Source organism: Anoplopoma fimbria, chromosome 11 (assembly GCF_027596085.1).
Source record: "Anoplopoma fimbria isolate UVic2021 breed Golden Eagle Sablefish chromosome 11, Afim_UVic_2022, whole genome shotgun sequence".
Lineage (NCBI taxonomy): Eukaryota > Metazoa > Chordata > Actinopteri > Perciformes > Anoplopomatidae > Anoplopoma > Anoplopoma fimbria.
Window position 1 is genome coordinate 7,067,233 of NC_072459.1, and position 22,179 is coordinate 7,089,411.

A 22,179-nucleotide genomic window follows, 5' to 3' on the forward strand; every position below is an offset into this window, starting at 1 on the left:
GAGAGAGAGAGAGAGGGAATTACTACAATAGAGAAATAGAAGAAGATGTTCACGGCTTTCTGCTAACAATCCCACAATACAGTATAATAATGATTAAAAAAATTACTGAAATCACAATTTAGTGTCTATATCCATCCATAGAGCCATGCCACAGTTTAAATATGGTGTTCATTTTGGAGCATTTCGTTTTGTTCTTTAACCCCACATCATACTTTTAATAAAATATATCAATTTTTTCTCTTTCTCTCCGTGGATTAGAAACATTACAACTTAATAAATCTCATCTTACTTTATTGTATCTTATTTTTTATCTTGTCTTGTTTCTTCATGTCTCATCTAACCCTATAGAGCTCCAAACCTGAAGGATCATTGCTAAAAAAAAAAAAAAAAGCTTCCAGTCTGATGAGCCAAATCACAACAACACAGTTGTCGTCGGGTTTCAAATGAGACCTTAAATTCCTACATTACCTAAATGCAGCATCGTCGCAGAGGAGCGCACCGCCGCTCTGCGCTCTGATTGGACGTTAGCGGCGGTGGGCGGGGCCTGTCTGCAGGAGAGCGGAGACAATAGAGAGACGGAGCGGCTCGATGGTGAACCGGCAGCGGGGAGACTGTGACGGACAGCGGCGGTGCAGAGAAGCGGAGGGTCGTTCTTCACCGTGAAGGAGAGGAAACAAACAATTCAAGGATCTGTTTCCTCGTTTTTTCTGCAAAACAGTCAGCTGTCTGAACGGATTGACAGATTGCATGCAGCATATTGTGAAAGGTAAAATCAGATCTGATCATTTCCAGACCAGTTTAGAGAAATGTAATTAATAAATGCTCGTTTGTGTCTTTAATTGTGCTTTTTATTCACTGACAGCTCAGATTCTGTTTTGTCTCGTTGCATGTCTTTGTGCTGCAAATCAGAACACTTGACTAATGTTGTATTTACTCTCATCTAATGTTAATTATTCTCATCTGAACTGCTGTTTTTTAATTATAAATCATATTTTAAATTATTTATAAACACAAAAGTCAGACTCCTTGTGAGCAAACACAGACTGAGCAGAACAATGGAGCTGCTGTCACGCTATTGTGTCCCAGCTGCACATCTGTACACCACTATATATTTGTGATTTGTACATTTATTGATCACATTATTAATTTCTACATTTTCTGTTAACGTGCACACACTCCTGCACTACCTGGCTTCAGGTGTGCTACACGTTGTATTTATTATAATGCATGCTTTGTGTCTGCAGAGCTGGTTCACACTCCATGTCTTTGTGCTGCAGTTTGTGTGGCTGGTTTTTATGACTCCCAGACTGTAAACAATGATACTGACATCATTCCGCCATGAGTCTTGTGAAGAATGATACACTTTAAAAACCTTCATTTTTTATTTGAATTGTTTTGTATTGATGGGAACTCTCTTTATTTTGGGGGAAATGGCAACAAAAAGCAATTTGGACCCTCAAATTGAGCTGCAGAGATTATTCCATTGGGTCTCTTCTATATCTGAAATGATGCATCCATTAATCCATTATTTGATCAGCATAAAAATAATCTACAACTGTTTTGATACTTAATTAATCGTTTTAGCAATTTCCAAGCACAGAGCGAAACAAATGCTCAAAATTCTCTGGTTTCAGCTTCTCAAATGAGATGATTTGCTGGTTTTCATTGTCACAATTCACTGAAAACTTGATTTCTGATTGAACAAAAGAAATGGTTCGATAATTTCTACTTGAGCTCTGGGAAGCTGTGGTTTATTGTATCTCAATTTTTTTTAAATTAAATAGACTATATGATTAATCAATAATGTGTTGCAGCCCTACTGCATATCTACCTGCAGGGACATGCAGCTTTAGCAGTCTTTTAGCTTGTTATCATGTAGGGAAGAGTAAGCTGATCTGACACTCCAGAAACAATTGTGAAATATATTCATAATAAAAACAGTCGTTTGTTGCAGCCTTAATATTTTCCTGCAGGGACATGCAGGTTCTTTAAGCATGATCCTTTGTATGCAGCCATGAGTCAGCGAGAGACGGCGTTTTCGAAAAAGAAGGTAGTTAACTTAAGCTTTCGAGAGGCAACTTTACCAACATTGACCTCCATTAACTTCAGGATTTGGTCTTTTGTTTGAATACAGAAAGACTTTTGAAGACATCCCCTCGGGCTTTGGGAAGTTTTGTTGTGTACTCGCCTAATCAAATAATCTTAAACTGTATATGAAAGGATAATGAAAATAACAATTGGATGTGGGCGCAGCCCCAAGGCCACGGTGGGCGTGGCCTCCAGTACATCGAATCAAGTGTCAACGATCAGTTATGATATTCATGTCATTGACGTCATTGTTCACTTACTTGCCTATGTGTACGCATATAACTATAGCATTGTCCACTAATCGGAAGATTCATGGTTCGATTCCAAGTCTGAGCTGGTGGCTCCCTGGACATCAATGTATGAATGATGACATGTGTAAATGGCTCTGAAAATGCAAGTCCATTTACCAGAGAACTCAGACCAAGTAGAAAATCCAGATTTCCATGATGTTAACAATTAATATGTTGGCACTCAAGGAGGTTCATATATTTCAAATTGATGAGATCATGGTGCAAAAAGCGACAGCGCAATATAAGTGGTATATCAATACCTAAAATCAAGCCCTTAACCTGTCACATCACATTATCGCCCCGACACCGCCCCTAACAATTATGTGCAAAAAAAACTACAACAGCCATAATTCATGTAGTCTACTGACATGACAGTGCTCATCTGAGGGCAACATCAAGATAATAGTTTACAAGAATCAGTGTTTAATGTTTTTTTCTGGACAGTCTCGACTTTTTCGAAACGTCAAGTCACCCTAGTTGCAGCAAGACGTCAACCTCCGGTTATGTTACCTGCACTCTATTTACTGACCAGCAGGGGGCGACTCCTCTGGTTGCAAAAAGAAGTCAGATTGTATAGAAGTCTATGAGAAAATGACTCTACTTCTCTCTTGATTTATTCCCTCAGTAAACATTGAACACATGAGTTTATGGTCTCAATCTGAAGAAGACTCTCTTTCAAGTCTTCTTCAATACAGCATGATGTTCATTTAGTAAATAATGGTCCATTTAGAGTCAAATAGACCATAAAGCAGAGAATGCTTTAGGGCGGGGCTACACTGTGATTGACAGGTCACTACCAGAGCCGTATCAGGCGTCTCTACGTCACTCCTCGGGGTTCTAAATATTGTCACTTTTGTTCATTGGTTGCGTAAAAAAACCACATGGCAACGGCTGTAATCAAAGATGGCGAAGGCGAAGTCGCCGAAGTCAAGGCTTCAAAACTGCAGTCCACAAACCAATGGGGGGGGCGTCAAGATAACAATGTCTACTTCTTATTTACAGTCTATGGTTGCAGCCGTACAGCTGACACACTGAGATTGGTGTCTGGTGTTCTTTGCACATTAATACATGTGTACACACAGCCATCCAGCAGACAGAGGATCACACATTCAGGGCAGAGAAAGACATTTGGAGAAAAAGAAGAAGAAAGGGAGGCAGAGAGATTAAAGCAGACAAAGGGGGTAACGTTACCTACTGTAGCGTGGGGTTCACAGCAGCAGAAACGGGTTGGCATTAAAGGAGGGCGCCCAGTGATGTGCCGGCGAGCGCGCAGGCACAAAAGCCCCAGTGTGTTCGCAGATGCTGTGGGCCGAGCCGCCGTTAAAGCCTCGCTGCTTTGATGTGCTGTGGGAGCCGACCGCCGAGCGCCACCGGAGGGCCGAGCTGCAGGCCGGCCCGCCACATTCAGTCAGAGGGACTGAGGGGAGTTTTAGCTCTGCAAACATTTCTGGAGGGAAAGAGCTGCTCGTGGTGCAGAAATAATCTCCTGGGTTTTTGTTATCTCAACGGGCAGATTCAGAGGATGACATTTTACACATGCTGGAGCACTTGAATAGGTGAGAATGACTAAAAGATAAGACCAAAAGGCCCACAGAGACTGGAACCAGAGGGGAAGCCTGTAAATGTAAAGACTTTTAGTTCAATTGCAGCTGAAACTGAAAAGAGACAGTCAGTACGTTGTAATCCACCCGTCTTTATATGCATTATAAATGAAAAAAAATTGCTTTAAAAACACCATAGCGGAATGACGAAATGTTTGCATAAAACAGCTAAAAACAGCTTGTATGACGTAGAAAAGGTTTGAGTTTCTATAACAACTAAATGCACCAAGGTGCAATAGATGGAGACTTGGTGAATAAATGATGAAGCTTATGACTTAAATGTCAGTAATGAGCTGAAAAGATCAGATCTGAGTGGATCAATTAGAAGACCTTCCTCACAATAATACTTGAAACAAATAGATATATCATATTTCTATAATGTTTTCCACTTTATTGCCCATCGTTTTGGGGTTTTTAATGGCACTGTAATATTCACGTTACAGTAGTGCAGGGAAACTTTTGATGGAAAGCTTTTTTTTTGTTGTAGAGGAATAGTTCATAGACATCTTGGGGGAAAAAAGGTTATTCACCCTCATGCCGGGAGTTGGAGTCAATATGATGAATATGAAGCTATTAGCGTAGCTTAGCATAAAGACTGGAAACAGGCAGAAACAGCTAGCCTTGCTCTGTCGAAAGGTAATCCGCTCACTAATGAACATTAACTTGGTATATCTCATTTAGTCTGTTTAAACAGACAGTACATAATAATAACCACTAGCAAAAAAAGCAACTAAAACTAAATCAGGTTTGTTGAATTAGTCCCTGAGAAGGAAATTAAGTTGTGCAGTTACTTTAAGTGTAACGAAAGAGATTATTGAGACCATAAAATCAACTTTAGATGTTTATTGAGGTAATGAATCAAGTGTAAGTCTTCATTTAATAAGATGGAGAGCAGTGTCTGCTCCACTTTATAATGACTTGAGAGGTCAGAGTTTATAAATCAAACCGCTTCTTGTCGTTATGTTTTGAAATCATTGAAACCAATGCTTTCCATCCTACTTTGGTGTTTTTACACAGATAGGATTTAATTAGTTGATTGTACCTAAGTGGACTGAATGGGTTGTGAGCTTCTGTCAAAACCAACGGATTGTGGATCAAATTTGTAAGTCCATAGGGGGTTTGTGTTCAGTCCTGTTTGTGTGGTAGCAGAATTTCTCAAAAACATATTGACATAGTTGATCAGATTTGGGTGACAGATGGGTGATTTGCTCTTTGTAAAAATTCCCAATCTTGCAAGTCTTTGTTGAGCGTTTTTTCTGTTTCTCATGAATTATTACATTTACTAGAAAAGAAAAATACATCATTTTTAGATTTGTACTTGAGCCAAAGGCTAATGAAATGCTAATATTGGCTATGCTAACATGCTGATGGTAAGCTGGTGTTATGTTTATGATGTTACTAATTTTAGTTTAGTTGATTGTGAATCGGACAATGTAAGATTTTGACCTCATGGTGGTGCTAGATGAAAAGTTTAAAGAGGTCACCAAAGTTCTTCTAGTTTATCCTGAGGGGACCGTGAATGCTTGGGCCAAATTTAATGGCAATTCAAAACCACAGATTTCAACCTCATGGTGGCGCTAGAGGAATAGTCTCAGGATCACCAAAGTCATTGGGGTTTATCCTCTTGGGATCATGAATGTATGTCCAAACTTTAATGACAATCCATTCAATAGTTGTTGAGATGTTTTAGTCTTTACCAAAGACCAAATTCCTGCTGATATATACTGTACAGTTAATGAGGCGTTGTGTTCTCCTCTTTCTGAAACCCTTTTGAGATGTAACAGACTTTTGCTTGCATAAACTGAAAGCATTTGTTCCTTAAGTATTTTTTAGTTGGCTGACATATTGATTTAGCTTTACAAATGATTAATTGGGTGCTGATGTTTTACAAGTCGATGTTGGCCTGAACACAAATGAGGTGGCAGAGGCAGTTTTTCTGCAGTGCTTAATGTGTGTCTACTTTTACAACAGAGAGACCATTACTCAGCACTTTTGTCAGGTTTTATGTACATTTGCATGTACTGATGATATGTAGTCGTAAATGATCAGGTTTGATGTTGTGAACATATAGACGGCAGATCCTCTGTTGGTCTTTGTTTAGTTTTGTTCCAGTGATCTGAGGGACCAGGATTATATATAGATTTCTAGAAGTACTATGATCGTAAAATCTATCCTGAAACTAACTGAAGGTCACTGCAAGGACTTTACAACAGCAATGTGATCTCCTCTCTTTGTTCCAGTTAAAACTCCTGCAGTATCGTTCTGTACAAGCTGCATTGATTAACTGACTTTCTTGGGAGACCTGAGAGCATTGAATTGCAGTATTTGAAACATGCTTGAAATTAAAGCTTGCACAGGCTTCTGTGTCGAGGGGAAAAAATAAACGTTCTGACCTTTTTAGTTATGTTAATTTACTGCGACTAGAAAATTAGACCAGAGTCAGTCATGCATACAATTCTTGCCTTTGGTGTAATGTCTAGGCTTTTTCTCTCTCTTTATTTATAGTTGGTCTACTCCCAAATGCCACCTCTTTGGATATTCGTTGTACTTTGAATGAAATATTAAAGTTTTTGTCTGTATGTCCAAAGTTGTTCAACACAACAAGGTAAATATCTGAATGGATAGAAGAAAGTGTCAGTGTTGCAGGAATGTAAGAGCCATGTCAACATGAAGAAAGGTCACCTAAATTATTGGAAGACACTTTGATTATCATTAGAATTTGTCTTAATTTGTACTTTTGTTACTAAAGTTCCCATGATGCTATGTGGGTATAAACTGAAAGGATAATGTTATATATGGGATTATTTTGTATGGGCAAGAAGCTACTTTTCAGAAAAAATGCTGACTAATTTGTGCCTACCTAATTCTTTTAACCTTTTATTACCCAACCAATACTGGATTTTTGAGGTTGATACATATATAATCTGATAATAATATATCTCCAACAATAGTGATTTTATTATTTTTATTTTCTTATATAAACACATTAAATAAACAATCTTCATAGTTAACCTTCTTGTGCTTTTTATGTAATTGTGACCCACATGGAACTGGGACATTGTGTAGTAGTAAAATGTTTTTATATACATTATTATTTAGACTGATGCATTTAAACACACACATTAATCAAAGAAATAGACATGTTACACAAATGTACACATTTTTGCTAATGTACTATTGTTCCCTTTTGTAGTTTTTATTGTTTTTTTCAAAATTGATTCTAAGCTGGACGTTTTACAGTAGAAAAATTGTTAAAGAACAACAGTATTAAGTCTACAAGGAGACACAAAGCAGGCCATGACAGATTGCTGCTGGTTATGCAGGAAGATGACCTGCAGCTTGTTCCCCGTCCAGGTGTAAGACCAAGCCATTCACCTCCCGTTCTGTTTGGTGCAATCTGCCAGTAACATTAGCTGGGAGGTCCAGACGGAGAGAAAAGCAGCAATGACGCAAAGCAGATTGGCAGAGTTCCAGCTTTGATTACAGATGAGAATTTCACTGAAAAGAAAGACAGCAGGGCGGTCTCTTTTCTCCTTTTTTATCTGGGAGGCTAACAGGGCTTGGCGGTCCTTGAGGCCCTCTGGGGAGCCACCGTGGCACCGTTACCCTGAGAAGGAGTGCCGGGGCTACTGAGAGCTGGCGCGAACAGAAGATGCTCCTAATTAGTGCTGGTTGTGACTTCTTTCATCTGCAGGCCCTTTGATATGACGGCAGTATGAGAGCACAGAGAATATGTATGCTTATGCTCAGGAGGTTTTATGGTTGAGAGAGAGAATATTAGCGTGAAACTGTGCAAACTGCATGCATACATGTCAAGGTTATGGTGAAGGGAAGCTAAGAATAAAACAAGGCAGCAAGTGAACATGTTGTCCCACTGTTGAAAGTCATAATTTCACAAAGTTTCGTAACATTAAAGATTAAGTTCAACTTTATTATCATTTAACAAGTACTAAGACAACGAAATGCAGTTTATCTAACCAGAAGTGCAATAATCTCACATGAGCCATTGAATTGGAAGAACAATCAAAGCCTAATGGAAACTTAAGTTAATGCCAACAATGTAACCCTTATTTTACATTTGTTAAATCGATAAAAACAGGCAGAAGATACTCGTTTACAAAACAAGTCAAGGTTACGTCTGGATGCAGCTCAAATTTGAAACAAATTTTTATTTAAAATTTGCAAAATAAACTATAAGTTAATGCACCTTTCCATCCATAACTGCTAGTTTTAATAATAAAGAAATGGCAAAAAAAAGTAAATTGTATATAATAATCACCTCCTAAGAAAGGTCTCTATCTAATGTTGTTAAGGATAGCAAAAAAAAATTAAAACGTATCAGTACAAGCAGACCTCAAAAGACAGCAATAAAGATTATAAAACATCTGAAACACTTTCTGAAAATTCCTATGCAGTATTATCTAAGTGTCTTGTAACCATTCATGGGCTCATAGAAATCATAAGACAACTTTTTCCACAAAACTATCGCAAAAAAAATGCTTTCCCAGCACAGGGATTTGTAAATAATCTGAAAATGGTTTGTTTAGAATCTAAACAAACCATTTTTTTCATTTTTTTGAAATTTAGACATTAATGTTTGTTTCATCCATTGCAGTTAGTCACATTTTGTTTTTATTGATGCACCAACTTGTTCTCCTCATACACGCGTAGATGATTTTATGATTTTTATGGGCCTTTTTCCTTCAAATTTCCAGCATTTCCCCTCGAATGTTTTGATGCACAAATGGAAAATGCATTGACAGAAAAAACAGGTGAATAGAAACAGACTAATTGTGTATTATCATAAGATATTCTTAGTTGTATCACAAATGGCTTTCTTTACTGTTTGAACAACTTGAATGTGTGGGAACACAAAAACGGTGTGAAAATCTGTTTAAACCAATCTGCTCCTGTATTTGAGTATTCGTTAACAATGATGCGTGATACAAGAACAAAGTATCAGGCTTCAAATTGCCTCCTCTTGGACCTGTTGTATATATTTTAAAGCATGCAGAAACAAAACCCATTTCCTTTGATTGTGTTGATAATGTGACTGTGATGAAGATAAACTGGACAACACCCCTATTTAGAAAAGAACATGAATTCTCATTATAATCGAATCACAGAACCCGTAAATGAAAAGCGTGTTGGTTATTCTGGCTGCTTCGTCCACTGTGTGTTTGTTTTATTGACCTTGTCAGACGGATGCTGAGTGGACCGGTGACGGACAGCCGGTCGGCTCCTTTGGGTTCAGCTGACTCCTCATTTTTATCTGCTTGTCGTACTTTTATGCTCAGCACATACTGTTTGAGTCAGGAGCCATTTTCACCCTCCTCTGTCTCTGCAAGACAACCCAATTTTCTGTTGTGATTTCAAGCCTGTGTGACTGATTTGTATGTATTTTCTATATTATCAATACGATACGTGAAGACGGTTAAATCAATCAATGTGTTTTAAGCCTTAATATTTCAGTCCTGGTGGATTTGGTTGCACCTGGGGTTTATGTGGTAACAGCAAATGTGGTTTAATAACATGGGAGCTTCTTTGTCAGAAATAAAACCATAGCAACAGTGTATCTGTTCACAGTGCAGCCAAGTTAGTAGATAATACTAGTAAATAAAATAGTACAGCAATAGAAAATGAAGGAATCAGCAGCAGTGGAAAGTAACTAAGTACATTTACTAAAGTTCTGTACTGAAAGTCCTAAACTTAGAGCGTCTTTATCTTCTGTACTGTGAAGTATTTCACAGTTGCAGTACTGTATACAGTTACAAGAGGGATTTAAATGAAATCCTTTGCCTCAGAGGACTCTTGTTCCACACACACCTCCCTTGTCGCTTAAAGTTGCTTTTGATTGATTTGATGGATGGTATATCATGATATTATTGGTTGCATTTGGTAGCACACTTCATATTTAGTTATACAGCTAGAAAAGATGATTGGATTGTGATATAAAAATACTAATAATTTTGTTTGCGTATATTGTTAATTATATATATGAAATAATATATGACCAGGGATGTTATCTTTTTTAATCGTCACTTGAAGTACTAATTGGAGGTACTTACTTGAGTATTTACTTTAAAGTTACTTTATACTTCTACTAGACTCTCTTCAATCTCCGAGGCAAATATTGTACTTTCTACTTCACTAAATACATTTTAAAGCTTTGGATACGGAACAGATTTAGATCACTGATACTAAATATAATGTATAGTAACATGCAAAACTTGTTTTAAGTAGCATAAGTAGTTAAATAAGCCTCACCTTAACCAGCTGCAACATTAAAGTGATAAAAACATGAATGCATCAATAATTGGATCCAATAAGATAATATCTATCTTATGAGTAAAGTTTTGAATGCAGAACTTTGACATGTAACAGAGTATTTCTACACTGTGGTATTACTACTTTTATTGAACTAAAAGGCCTGAGTACTTGTTTCAACAGTAAATAACACCAAACACAGTTTTTAATGTCACAAAAAAATTCAGTATGTTTCACTAGAAAGAAATCCAGTGTTTGGTTTTATTGTTTCACACATTTTTTGTATATGAATTTTTAGCGCACATTCCCATGTCACTGTAGACGGGAACACAGATGGGCTTGATGCACAGGATGAGGCTAGCATCCTGTCTGCTTCAACACTTTCTCATCCTTATTAATGAGAGATGGTTGAATTCTGCAGCGCCATCAGGGCCGTGAAAGTCTCTCCAGTCATTGGGATGTCTGCTCGCTGTGAGTGATACAGCAGACGGGTGTTGCTTGGCTTCTCGTTGAAGCAGACGGAGGAAGGTGAGACAGATTTGCTGAGATTGGAAGCCAGCAGGCGCTACGGAGTGGAAAGACGTCGAATCAGAATTAGACTTTCATTTAAGCAGGAGGATCATTAGTCAGCTGCAGAGGATCAGCTGCACAGATAGCAAAATGTTTCTTGTCTCACATCCAGTTTGTCTTTGACACTTTGGAGAGTTTTATCACTGACTTACCGACATTCACATCTGAGGAGGAGAACATTTAAACTTCATGTTGCTGCAATCGTGTTGGAACAACGACGACTTAAAGCCAGGGATTCACTTCACAATGCAGATTTTTTTTTTTGCAGAAAGCTACTACTTTTTCGTTCAAACTAGAGACAACTTTTCCTTTTCAAGAAGGTTTTAGTCGTGCTAGCAGAGAGGCTCCAGACTCCAGCGATGGAAATGTCACCGGAAAAATCGAAACTATTTGATGGATTGCCTTGAAATTTGGTTCCGACATTCACGATCCCATCAGGATTAATTGTTTTAACTTTCATTATCCTCTGACTTTTCCACTAGCGCCACAATGAGCTTAAATCTATAAGTTGTACGTGATGAAATATGTGCAAAACTAATGGCATTCCGCTAATTAGCAAATGTTAGCAATGAAACTAAGATGGTGAACTTTTTAGCATTGTCATTAGCCGTGTTTCCATCCACGTATTTTTATGCTCATTTTCATTTAATCTCATCAGAAAAGCTATTTGGAAACTTCAAAATTTGATAATTCTTCCTCAATTGCAAAGTTTTCACCCTCTCTTGAGGTGCTTTTGATTTTGTTTAAAGAAGAACTAAATTAATAATGGAAAGTTTTGCAGAATTAATTCTCAAACATTTAACTCACATGACTTATCAGCTGTTTCTGCTGTCTGAGTCTCCCTGGGTATATATATATATATATATATATATATATATATATATATATATATATATATATATATATATATATATATATATATATATATATATTTATATTGTCTTCGTCTTCAGACGACATGAAACATGGCCGATACTATCTGACATGAAACAAAATCCTGAAAACGATCCCCATTTTTCTCTCGTAGATGGTAAAGTGGTCCAGGCCACTTGTTTTGAATCTGGTTCACAACCTCTACTTTTTATTCTACGCTGTATATTGGTGGATTACAAATTTAAATAGTTTGCTTAAAATTTGCTTGACAATTGACTGTGATCTGTGACCCTGTAATCTTTCCAAAAATAACTTTCTCATGAGTACAAAGTGACAATTCAAAGGTTGTATATCAGTTCATTTGGCCTGAACACAAAGCATTCTGTCCATACATATGCACATACAATACAGTAGCTGTGTTTACAATGGGGGGGTCGATGTGGGTGGATGCCGGTCACATAGTGAACCCTTTCTCTTCCTTCCTGCTCCTCCCGTCCTACAGGAACATCCTTCTCCAGACCAGACCCTCGGCTCCAGCCCGACCCTCCACAACAATGAGCTCCTCGCCCCACGGCTCCCGCGCCTCCATCGACATCCTGGAGGAACTCCAGCTGATCGCCGCACAGAACCTGGAAAAGCTGGACATCAACAAATACTATGAGGTCGTCTGCGAGTTGGGGAAGGGCACCTACGGGAAAGTGGATCTGGTGGTCCACAAAATCAGAGGTAACTGCTGCGTGTTGGAGCTGAATGTTGGATGCTTTTTTGAAGATGGCTTTGGATTTCTCCAATGTTTAAGAGCTGTAAACTCGGGCTGCAGTAAAAACAATATTTGGAGTTTAAAACATGATACAAAAATGCATTCGAAGCTAAACTTTCAGACACACCTAGATGTAACAACGGACGATCATCCAGAATTCATAGAACCGAAGGAAAATAATTATGTTACGCTTATTTTCGAAAGAATAAATGAATGAATGAATGAACACATTTATTATTTAATGATCAGGAAGACGTAAGTTCTTATATAAAATGAACAATACCACAGTCCAGAAATACTCAAATAAAAGTCCTGCATTCATAATTTTACTTAAGTAAATGTACAAAAGTATGACAATCAGAATATACTTAAAGTAACAAAAGTACACAATATGCAGAATGAGCCCTGTCAGAATATTTAATTATTGTATCATTTATGCATTAAAGTGTTCATCCCTTCACTGTTGCAGCTGGTAAAGATGCAGCTCATTTTAATACTTTATATACTGATGGGTAGTTTAAACTATAACAATACATCATAATTTATTAGTTGATGTATATTTTTGTACTAATAATCTGAATCTGTAAAGTAATAGATAAAGGTAGTGCAGTAAAAAGTACGATATTTGTCTCCAAAACGTAGTGGAGTAGAAGTATAAAGCAGCAGAAAATTAAAGTAAAGTGAAAATACCTCAAAATTGTACATACGTACAGTATTTCAAATCCATTTTAAATGTACTTTGTTACTTTCCGCCACTACGAAACGGCCCACAGTAAATGTTCACCAACCCGCCTGGTGTTTGATGCTTTATTTCCAAAAGAAAACCAAAAGATCAAACATTTGTGAGTCGATCTTTCTTTTAGACGAAGCAGGAGACAGATTTAAGTTTGAATTCATCACCTTGTGTGTGAGAAGAAGAAATGTTGTCCAGAGAGAGTAAATCGTCGGGGCTGCAGTTGGAGGAAATGGGATGTTGTTCTCTTTTGTGGCCCTTCTTTGTGATTCAGAGTGACGAGACGGGGCCGTTTAACAAACTGACTTACTTTGGTATTGCTGCAGCAACAACAGGATAAAAAAATTATAAGTAAAGCTTTTATTTATCTCTTAAGTGTCAACTTTAAAAATCTAATTCGAGCCACCCTTTTATTGCAGAGCTTAAGAACACATGTGGTACCCAGACTGCCTAAAGTCTCTACTTAACTAATAGAAAATCAGTTTAACCTTTTCACATTAAAAGCCCAAAATGTTGCCCATCTGCCGCAAGCTTCTTAATCGTCTCCTTTATGGAGCACAAAGCCCATTTCAGAGCGGCTGCAGTCCGTCACCGAGATAAATTTTGACCTTTTCTAGCCTGTAAAGTGCTCAGTTGGAGGATGTATTAGAAATAAACCCATGTGTACCTGGTTTCATTATCTCCTGCTTTTTCACCAACGTCTTCCATCAGAGAGCCAGTGTAGCTTTAATCGTCTGCTGCTCTGTATAAATGTCATGTTAACTAAGAGAATAATGTTCTGACCTTTTTGAATCATAGTTGTGTGCAAATTCATTTTAGTGAAGAAGGGAACTTAAATGAAAATCAGTCATGGATTTAGTTTCTGCCCTGAAACACTCACAGTTATTTATTTTTCCTCTAAACAGATTTCGTTTATCTTTGCAGCAGGCTGATTTTGAACAAAGCCACACATTTTCCATGTAAACATGAAAGTACTGTAACACAAGCTGCTGCAGAAATCAAATGATGCTGCAGGAAAACTAGTTATTTACTCCGTTTAGAGCTGATATGCTGCATGTTTGGAAACTAATACATTAATGTTTCTGGATTCAGGAAAATATCCAAGTCAAGTTAGCATCACAGAGCAGCTGTGCTGTATATGCAGAATATAGTTGAGTAAGTTTGGTATTACTACACTAATCCAATGTTTTATTGAAAAAATATATTTTCTGGTAGTCAAGGAAGTATTCAGATCTTTTAATTAAGTAAAAGAAGCAATAACACGGTGTATAAATACTCTGTTAAAAGTAGTATTATTATCATCAAACAAAGTACCAAAAGTGAAAGTACTTCCTATGTAGAATGGTCTCTTTCAGAATAATGCATATTATATAACAGGATTACATATTATTGAATATAGTAATTTAATGTTCCAGCTTGTAAGTGTGGAGCTAATTTCTTACTGCTGTGTATCTTTACGTATAATATTAAATCATAAAGTTATTAGTTGAATTATCTTTTGTATTAATCTAAATCTGAAAGTGACTATTGCTATCAAATAAATGGAGTAAAAACTACAATATTCACCTCTGAAATATGGAGTAGTATAATGACGGATAAAAGGGCAATGCACAAGTAAAGTACAAGTCCTTAGTTTAGAAATCATAGAGAGGAAAAACACTCTTTATAACACCAGGACTTGCTTTAGAATCATCACGTTTTAAAGTTTTCTTTAGTATAAAAGTAACTCAGTGATATTTGTCTGTACATCCAGAGGTACAGTGCAAACAAGAACTGCTAATCGATGAGTCAGCATATTTTTAATGGTCCAAACAAATGCAGACTAAATTGAAACAGGGCTCAAGTTGTAGCCACTTCACATCAAAATGCTAATTTATAATATCCAGTTTCTATTTCAATTCAATTTTCACGTCAAATTATTTATTTGTATTGCCCAATGTCACAAATTTGCATCAGAGGGCTTTACAATCTGAACAACATATCATATCTTCTATCCTTTAGCGTTATGAGAAATGTCGCAAAAAAGAAAGACATGAACAATACTTTTTTTATTTATTTAACATGAAGGAAAAAGTCCTCATCATGGCGTTAAGAACAAGCGAACCTCTTGACCTTTTTCCAAAGTGCTCACTGTAAAACAGCACAGAGCACTTTGCAGAGCTGACCCGCTGGTATTGGAGACGTTCCCTCTCGTCCTCGCTGACACACTGACTGTTGGTGCAGAGAGAGAGGCAGACGTGGCTGCTCTCCAGGTTTATCCTGTCTGGGATATTTCAGATTTAGCTCTGGTAGTTTTTCTCTCTCCTCTCGTTGCAGTAAAGTGTCTGCAGAAAAGTAAAGTGTCTGCAGAAGCCATCTGAACCTCCCAAAGTACCTTCATGTGTTTACCTCCAGACGACTAAATGTGTTTTTGTGCATCTTTTATACATTTTTAAATCAAGAGAAACAGGCTCCTCTTCTTTGGCTTTCCAATATAATGTTTAAAATGTCTGCAGCCAGATCTGTTCAAATCCCCAACATGAAAGCAATGGTTTAACTAACTACACTTAGTACAGATTCAAGGTTCTTGTACTTCAGTATTTCCATTCTTTGCATCTTTATACTTTCCCTCGACTACATCTCAGGGGTAAATATTGTACTTTTACTCCACTACATGTCGGAGGTATATATTCAACTTTTTACTCGTAGTGGAGTATTTTCACAATGTTGTACTAGTACTTTTAAGTAAAATATGTGTATACTTCCTTCACTACTGCATGAGAGCAGCTCAACATCCTGTTCACTCTGTGGGAAAATAAGCAGTCTGGCAGAGGATTTGAGAAACTGCAGAAATGAATTTTAATTATTAATCAACTTTTTGAGAATTTTAATTAAGTTTCATTCACCCAATTAGGCGGCCGTGAAATAAATCCCCCAAACACTTTAATATGTTGGGAACAGATCAAGAAGAAGGGAGGAATTAGATTTTTTTTTTTTTTACGTTATGTAACACTTTTCTGTCCTCTTTATTTTTTTTTCAGGCACAAAAATGGCTCTGAAGTTTCTGAGGAAGAAAACCACGAAGCTGAAGAGTTTCCTGAGGGAGTACAGCATCTCCCTCTACCTGTCACCTTGCACCTTCATCATCAACATGTACGGCATCGCCTTCGAAACAGACGAGTACTACATCTTCGCTCAGGAGTACGCTCTGGCAGGAGATCTGTTTGACATCATCCCTCCACAGGTGAGGAACAAAAATAAAGATAAGCTGGGAGACTTTTTGAGAGAGAAACGTCCATAAATCTGCTTCGAAATCATGTTCGTAAGAAATCCAGAACCTGACTAAGAATCATCATGTTTTTAAGTGTGCTTCAGAATCAATGTTTGTCACTATCCAGTGATATTTGTCGGTACATCCATGAGTGCACTGAAAAAAGGAACTGCTTGTAACCAATTCAGCATATTTTTCATTGAGCTAATTTGCCAAAAATTTAAGTTAATCGTCTTGGAAAACACAATGCACATTATGAATCCAGAATTTGCCTAAGAATCTTGTGTATCAAAGTAATCCAGTGATAGTTCTGTACATCCATGGGTACACTGAAAACAGGAGCTGCTAAAAGCTAATTCTACATATTTATAACGTGCATTTTAATAATAATCAACGGCCCATTTAATTGCTTTCACTTTAAATAGCTTACATTTAATACACTTCTCTACTATGTTAAAGCTACTGGTTTCATGGCAAATACTTTTGATGAATTTCTTTATTACATACTGTACTCTGACTTTATGATTTTTTTGATCGTGTACTATAGAAAGACTTTCTTTTACGACACATTATACCCATACTTTACTTCACTTTATACTATACTTTATTCATTTATTTGTTTAGTGTTTTTTTTACGACAAACTAAACTATGACTTTTTATCACTGCGTCAAGTTTTCTAGAGAGCAGGCAGTAGGGAAAGCACCCAAACCCAGATAAGGCAGATTGTGCAGCTGAATGATTAGTTTTAAGACATTGCTATACTATGATTTGTTTTACAACATTTTCCTTATAAATTTTTTATGACGTAGCCATACTATATATGGTTTCTTGTGATTTTTTTGGCAACCTATTCTATTCTTTTTTTTTTAATGACAAAATATACTATGACTCTTGTTATGGACTTTTTTAATGACATTTTTTATGACTTACTATAATATTATTTTTTATTATATTTGTGAAATTAATGTAATTCTTTTCTATGGCATACTATACTCAGACTTTTTATTTAATCTTGAAAAAAGTGACTTTTTGTGATATTGTGACATTTTTCTTAATGCTCATGAAACAACTATGACTTTTGGGGAATTTTGAGTCATTTTACATTAGTATAACATTTTATCATTCGCATACTATACTTTTTATGAAATCTGTCAAGACTTTTAAGTGATATTGTGAATTTTTTGATGATTTTTTTCATTACATACTATGCTTCAATTTTCTATGTTTTTTTATGATATACTACCCCCTTTTTATGGATCCTTTTTGTCATACTATACTATGACTTTTTATTTAGTGTTTTATGACATACTACTGTGACTTAATTTGCGACATTTTCATGATTTTCATTACACTACTATGACTTTTGGGGACTTTATATCAGCTCTTATATTATTTGGCAGGTGGCTAGTTGACAACAACAAAAATACAGTGAATACAATACATGATTCAATTATAGTATTATAGTAGACAAGGGTACAATAATAGTAAAATGTAATGTAAACAGGGTTTGCAGTTATGTAGTAAATGTATATACAGACTTAAAAATCGTAACCCATAGAGAACAATGTAGAAGTTGGAGTTGTTCTTGAACTGATGGAGTACTAATGTGATGTCATAACTTTATTTTTCTTCCTCTCTGCTCAGGTGGGGCTACCTGAGGCGGTGGCCAAGCGCTGCGTCCACCAGGTGGCCATCGCCCTGGACTTCCTGCACTGTAAGAAGCTGGTCCACAGAGACATCAAACCCGAGAACATCCTCATTTTTGACAAAGAGTGCCGGAAGGTCAAGCTGTCCGACTTCGGCATGACGCGGCGCGCCGGCTCTCCGGTGAAGCGCGTGAGCGGCACGATCCCGTACACGGCGCCCGAGTTGTGCGACACCACGCGGCACGAGGGCTTCTGCGTGGACTACAGCACGGACGTGTGGGCGTTTGGCGTGCTGCTCTTCTGCATGCTGACAGGAAACTTCCCTTGGGAGAAGGCCATGCCCAATGACAACTTCTACGAGGAGTTCGTGCGCTGGCAGTGTCGCCGTACGGGCACGGTGCCCTCGCAGTGGCGCCGCTTCACCGTTGAGGCCCTTCGAATGTTTCGAAGGCTCCTCTCCGTCGAGCAGGAGCGCCGCTGCTCCGTCAAAGAAGTCTTCAGCTACTTCAACCAGTGCTGGATGTTGGACACGGAGAACGGGAACAGCAGCTTGGCGAGCAGCGCGCCCCCTCTGGACATCAGCTCGTCTTCATCTGAGGAGGACGTTTTAGTGGACAGGCTGAAGCAGCAGAGCTTGTCGCCAGCTTTTGCAGCAGCCAAGGGGAGCATCATGATGGACACCCACTACTCCTCCATGTCCACGAACAGCTCGCCATCTTCCACCGGCAGCTACGAGAGGGCCAACAGAGATAACAACGAAAGAGGACGCATCTTGGTGGCAACGCCCATTGAGATCTGCGTATAAGGGGATGTTTGTGTTGGTGGTTGAGGCTGACTGCTCACACATGTGAGGCTGATGTGAGCTGAGGAGGAAGATTTCTTCCAGAGGATGGAAAAATAGAGGAAAGTGTGGCGACTGGTGCTTAGCGTCAGGGTCAACAACCTGACAAACGTTGTAGCTTCACTGCGGATTTACTCATTTCTGATGAAGACGAGCTCTGAGGAAATGAGCAGTGGGACGATCACAAGCCTGTTGTTTGTGGTTTATTGGTCAGATACTGAAATGAACTCACTGGACAACCTGTAAAGAAAAATAAAACTGAAGGATAATGGGGAAAAAAATGAACAAAAACAGTCGTAATCCACAAGCAATATGTTTGGAATAGTCTACAAAGTGCAAAAATAATCTGTAAAGAAAAGATTTGATCGACTTTCAAGACGATTTGTTGATGGTACTATTGTGTGTTTATGTGGTAGATATGTTTCTGTAAAGTGTTTTTTTTGGAGTTAAATTATTTATTTATATCAGATTCATATATTTAGGATTTGTTTTACCAGAGGAACTTGAATTACTATAGAAGCAGGTGGCTTTCTTTAAATGTTTGTCATCACGTTGTCGTAATCTCTCATAAAAATAAGTAAACAGACTGTTATTTCTCATCCAAAATGTCCTTTTTCATGTTTACCTGTGATGCCTAAACCAATTGTGAGGTAGCAACCACCAATATGAGCGGCTGAAAAAGCACCTCATGTTCAGCTCTAGTGTTAATTGGGTATCTTCTTACTCTTCTAGCCAATCCCCCCCCCATGAGACTGCAGCACAGCAGGACCTTAACTAGATATGGCTGCAGCCAATTTCCCTTTTACGGTAAAAATCACATAATAATTATCTATTTGGTGACATGACACGTATGAGAAAGAAATAGTGAAGTATCATGAATAACCTTAGTTTTTCAATATGCATGGTTGTTAAAGAAAATGGAAATTGTACATTTCATTGAAATGATAAATTTGTCTTTTTCTGAAAAATGGGCAAGGTCAGGGAATTATCCTTAAAATTGCAAATCCTGATTGAAGAATAAAATGAAAGTATTTGGGGAAACCCTTAACTTTTTATTCTTTTTTTGATGTTGATGGAGTTAAACCCTGAAAATGTGAGAGAGATTGACAAATGTTTATTTCGAGAACACTTCGGGGTAGAAATGTTACGGAAATTTCTCTGTGTTTTTCAAAAGTATTGTATGACGTGATTATTACTGTGGTGAACATTTGTTGAAATAAACACCCAGAGAATTAAGAGTGGACCCTTTTTTATTTTTCTTATTTCTATCTTTCTTTTGACATTTCTGGAAGATTCTATACTACTTATGTCTAGACAGTTAATAAGAAGCTACAGCAAGCGACCGCTTAGCTAGCAAATATAAAGGGAAACAGCAGGCATTGCTTAACAGGAGACAACCTACAAGTACCTCTTGTGGTGAAATGTCATGAATAAAGTCATAGTAAAGTATGTCGTAAAAAGAAAAAAAAGTCATAGTATAGTATGTCAAAAAAACATCACCAAAAGGTCATAGTATTGTATGTTGAAAAAGAAAAGACTTATTTAGTATTGTATGTCAAAAAAGTGATAGTATTGTATGTCCAAAAAAATGAAAAATAAATCATAGTATTGTATGTCCAAAAATTTAAAAAGTCACAGTATAGTATGTCCAAAAAAAAGTCATAGTATAGTAATGTCGAAAAAAAATCATCAAAAAGTCATAGTATTGTATGTCGCAAAAAAGAAAAGAAAGTCCTAGTATAGTATGTTGAAAAAATGAAAAAGTCATAGTATTGTATGTCGAAAAAATGAGAAAAAGTCAGAGAATAGTATGTCGAAAAAAGTCATAGTATAGGATGTCGAAAATAAATCACCAAAAAGTCATAGTATTGTATGTCGAAAAAAGTCATAGTATAGTATGTCGAAAAAAAGTCATAGTATTATATGTCGAAAAAAAATAAAAAAGTCAAAGTATTATATGTCAAAAAAAGTCATAGTATTGTATGTTATTAAAAAAACAAATAGCATTGTATGTCGAATAAAATTCAAAAAATGCCAATGACAACCACCAGCATATAAATGAGCTCCACCTAAACAAACTACAGCAGTAAAATATAGTAGTATTACCTTTTTCTGCATTGAGTACATTTAATACTTTACCAACTTCTCTTTTTAATTGATCAAACTGCAGATTAAAGCCAATTGATGTGAAGAATTGCATTCCTGCTACAGCATTTTTTTTATATCTAGATTTTTTCCGCATCACATCAAGCTTTGCTATATGTCGGTCACATAATTATGCCCCAATAAACACACACCGCCTCACGAAGCTGTAAAACCACTGGGGCATGATTCTGGCTTGACTGTAACGAGCAGCGTCTGCCTCCAAAAGCCTCGCTGGAAGCTGAATTACATAACACGCCCACTGAGCTACAGAATCTGATTTAATGTTACAGTTAAAAAGAAATATATATATATATATATATATACACACATTAACAGCAGATCTGAGGCTAAAAACACTTGTTTCTGATGCAGCAGAGCAAGAGATTGGGAACATCTGGGTGTTCTTATAGACTGATACAAAAGAGAAAGATTAAATTGGTCTTTCCAGTGTCAGTTAAACAAAATAAACTCAAGTCTGCTTGCATATAAAGGACGGCAAAGGGAGAAAAAAACCCAGCTAAGTGCAGCTGAGCATGTTCAGCATAGCAATTACAGCTGCACTCACTGATCTCAGTGTTTCTAACACCACCATGTTTACAGATTCACCAGCAGGAAGGAGGCAGACGGGAGAGTAAAAACAAGGAATGTTCATCTGCTGTGTTTCTGTGTCTGCTGTTCAGAGGAGGAAGAAGTACTCAGATATTTGTATACATGTATTCAAAATCTTACTTCAGTAAATATTCAAAAGTTTTCTCATCAACGTAACAAAAATAAGAAGTTCTCATTTGCAGAATGATCCATTTTAGAATTATATGACCAAAACATTATAATAATATGATTTAATATACATTATATCATTGGATTATAATTAATAATACATTCATGTGTTCATCACTTTAATGTTGCAGCTGGTAAAGATGGAGTTAATTTGAATTACTGATGTTAGTGATGTTATGAACACATTGATGTATTATAATCCAATAATATATAGTATTACTGGAGTATTTCTACACTGTGGTACAGCTAGTAAAACATCTGAGTACTTCTTCCACCTCTGGTAATAACATAGTAGCAAACCGACTGTGGATTTGTGCTGTTGAGACGTTTTTTCTGT

At 37.1% G+C, this 22,179-nt stretch overlaps 1 protein-coding gene across 1 annotated transcript; it reads left to right on the plus strand.

Moving 5' to 3' along the window:
- The first annotated feature begins 609 nt into the window (after positions 1-609).
- LOC129098844 (serine/threonine-protein kinase SBK1-like) lies at positions 610-20,071 on the plus strand. The gene is made up of 4 exons (XM_054607962.1): positions 610-766; positions 12,192-12,415; positions 16,203-16,405; positions 18,078-20,071. Exons 2-4 carry the CDS (start codon positions 12,244-12,246, stop codon positions 18,882-18,884), a joined length of 1,182 nt encoding a protein of 393 aa, XP_054463937.1. The 5' UTR covers positions 610-766; positions 12,192-12,243; the 3' UTR covers positions 18,885-20,071.
- Positions 20,072-22,179: the final 2,108 nt, after the last annotated feature.

What these genes read in the sequence shown, in the direction of transcription:
- LOC129098844 (XM_054607962.1), top strand. Translation starts at nt 12,244, where the DNA reads ATGAGCTCCTCGCCCCACGGCTCCCGCGCCTCCATCGACATCCTGGAG. An exon ending in GGTGGTCCACAAAATCAGAG is followed by an intron (nt 12,416 to 16,202) that starts GTAACTGCTGCG and finishes TTTTTTTTTCAG; the next exon opens with GCACAAAAATGGCTCTGAAG. An exon ending in TTGACATCATCCCTCCACAG is followed by an intron (nt 16,406 to 18,077) that starts GTGAGGAACAAA and finishes CTCTCTGCTCAG; the next exon opens with GTGGGGCTACCTGAGGCGGT.